The 3,142-nt window shown below is 37.1% G+C and overlaps 1 protein-coding gene across 1 annotated transcript; it reads left to right on the forward strand.

Moving 5' to 3' along the window:
* Positions 1 to 224: 224 nt before the first annotated feature.
* LOC149383452 (uncharacterized) lies at positions 225 to 2,358 on the forward strand. Its single transcript, XM_089627800.1, has 6 exons — positions 225 to 362; positions 468 to 555; positions 800 to 850; positions 1,581 to 1,642; positions 1,996 to 2,110; positions 2,276 to 2,358. Exons 1-6 carry the CDS (start codon positions 225 to 227, stop codon positions 2,356 to 2,358), a joined length of 537 nt encoding a protein of 178 aa, XP_089483926.1.
* The last annotated feature ends 784 nt before the right edge of the window (positions 2,359 to 3,142 follow it).

The raw sequence follows: 3,142 nt of genomic DNA on the forward strand, positions 1-3,142 counted from the left end.
AACCACCCGGAGACAAGAAGAAACCGGAGAAAGTATACCAAACCACTGCTGAAGATTCGCAAGAGTGCAACTCCTGAATCTACTACAGACCACTAAAAAATCTTCCTAAACTCGTTGTCCCATCCTGCTCCTTTGCACAAGACGGTAGAAAATTGTTTGTTGCTACCTTTCTATGTTCTAAGTTCAATAATATCTGGATCATCGATTCAGGTGCTACTGACCATATGACAGGAAATTCTAGCTCATTTTCAACCTATAAACCTACTATAGGAAACGGAAAAGTCCGAATAGCAAATGGATCCTTTACTGCCATTGCTGGACTCGGTGATATAACTGTTTCACCGTCTCTGGCTCTATCTAAAGTCCTACATGCTCCCAATTTAGCCTCTAATCTCATTTCCATTAGCAAACTAACCCGAGACCTAAATTGCCAAATAATTTTTTATCCTTCACATTTTCATTTTCAGGAACTGGATTCGGGGAGGATGATTGGCAGTGCTAGGGAATGTGAAGGACTCTACATCTTGGAAGAGGGGATGCACTTGAATAAAGAAGGTCAAGAGAGTTCTTGCCTACAGATTTTTAACAATTCTAGTATTTAAGATATTTCTTTATTGCATTTCCGTCTAGGTCATCCTAGTTTTCATTATATAAACAAATTGTTTCCTGAGTTATTTTCTAAAATGTGAAATATGTGCTTTAGCGAAATAGCATAAAAATCTTTACCCATCACGACCATATAAGGCGACCAAACCTTTTGCACTCATTCACAGCGACATATGGGGTTCATCTATGATAGCTACAAACTCTGGAAAAAGATGGTTTGTCACATTAATTGATGATCATTCAGGTAAGTTGGGTATTTTTGCTAAAAGAAAAATCTGAAGTTGAGAACATTTTTCAAAATTTTCATAACATGGTTAAAACTCAATTTAATTCACAAATTCAAATGGTAAGAAGTGACAATGAAAGAGAATATTTTACTCGATCTCTGAATGAATTTTTTGAAAAAAATGGGATAATTCATCAAATTTCATGCAGTGATACACCTACTCAAAATGGCATACCCGAAAGAAAAAATAGGCATATACTTGAAGTCACCCGAGCAAAAATGTTTTCAACAAAAATTCCAAATTATCTATGGGGTGATAGTGTACTTCATGCTACTTATTAGATAAATAGAATGCCTTCAAAGGTCTTAAAGTTTTAAACACCGATTGATCTTCTTCAAAAAGAATTTTCAAAATCTCGTGTGTTTCATTCTATGCCATTGAAAATTTTTGGGTGTACTGTGTTCATAAAAAACCCGGATACAACTACTAGTAAGTTAGATCCAAAAGGAAAAAAAAAGCATATTTGTAGGAATAGCACCTACCCAAAGAGGCTATAAATGTTTTGATCCAATTTCTCGAAAACTCTTTGTCACAATGGATACTGGATTTTTTTAGTCAAAACCATATTTTACGTCTCATCTTCAGGGGGAGAATCAATTAGAAGATGAATCACGTTTTGATAAAAATATTTTCGGAAAAAAAGTCAAAGTGAAACTGAAAATTTGAAAAATACTTTCGGTTTAACAGATCAGGATCAATTTCAGGAAATAAATGACAAAATGAATGAAAATATCAGAAATATTGAGCTGGTAGGTACTATCCCTGGAAATCAGCCATGTATAAATGATATAAAAAATAAATCTCAAATAGAAATGTATGATAATCGGGCAAGTTCTCTATTTGACAAGACTTATAAGAGGAATTCTCCAAACCAAGATGTAGAGCCGACTACAATACCTGCCAGTCAAGCATCCCAACCGGAGCCAGATCGATAAAATGGTAAGGAAACTCTTGACTCTGACCTTCCGATTGCACTCAGAAAAGAAAAAAGAACATATGCAGAATATTCTACCCCTGCCTTTATCTCATACTCAAATTTATCATCTTCATAGTCTACCTTTATCACAAATATGTCATCTGTGATTGTCCAAGTAGTATTCAGGAGGCAGTATCTCAACCTGAGTGGAAGAAGGCTGTGCACAAGGAGATGGAAGCTCTTGAGAAGAATCAGACATGGTCAATTGAAGAACTGCCAAAAGGGAAATCCATTGTCAGCTGTAAATGGGTATTCACTCCAAAGTTCAAGTCTGACGGTACTCTTGAACGATACAAAGCAAGACTCGTAGCCAAGTGATTCACACAGACATTCGAAATTGACTATACCGAAACATTTGCCCCTGTTGCTAAACTCAATACTGTGAGAATCTTGCTTTCTATTGCAGTTAACCTTGACTGGACTCTCAGACAATTCGATGTGAAGAATGCGTTCCTTAACGGGAAACTAGAAGAGGAAGTATATATGTAGCCTCCACCCGGGTTTGAGGACGGATTCAATTCAAGAGTATGCAAGCTAGAGAAGGCTCTATATGGGCTCAAGCAATCACCTCGGGCATGGTTTGAGCGGTTCACTCAGTTCGTTAAAGGACAAGGTTATTGTCAAACCCAGTTCGATCACATTGTCTTCACTAAATTCTCAAGAGAAAGAAAGATTGCTATCCTAATCGTCTATATAGATGACATAATCCTCACCGGAGATCATCATGAGGAGCTGGAAATTTTGAAGGAGAATATGGCGAGAGAGTTTGAAGTAAAGGACCTATGAGAATTGCATTATTTTCTCGGTATGGAAATTGCAAGATCCAAGCAAGGTATCGTAGTTTCACAACGAAAATATATCTGGGATTTTCTTACAGATACCGGAATGAGTACTTGGAAGCCAGCCGATACCCCAATTGATCCAAATCAGAAGCTCGGAATTATCATAGACGGGACTCCAGTCAACGCGGAGCAATATTAGCGACTAGTCGGTAGGCTGATTTACTTGGCACACACTAGGCCCGATATTGCCTTTGTTGTGAGCCTTGTAAGTCAGTTTATGCACCATCCGTATGAAGAACACCTTGAAGCTGCGTACCAATGTTGGAATCGATCTAGGGTTTAACAAAATAATTAACACTTCGGTAAGCGGCGGAATTTTAAAAATTTTCTTTTACAAGTAAAAACGGTTTTTTACTAACCTAGACAAAGAACAAGTACATGTAATTAAAAAACTAATATGAGCTAGAAGTTTACTAACCTTTCTTGAAGCT

This window comes from Urtica dioica, chromosome 10, assembly GCF_054948205.1.
Source record: "Urtica dioica subsp. dioica isolate 48M chromosome 10, U.dioica_male_clone48M_v1_H2, whole genome shotgun sequence".
In the NCBI taxonomy this organism is placed as follows: Eukaryota; Viridiplantae; Streptophyta; class Magnoliopsida; order Rosales; family Urticaceae; genus Urtica; species Urtica dioica.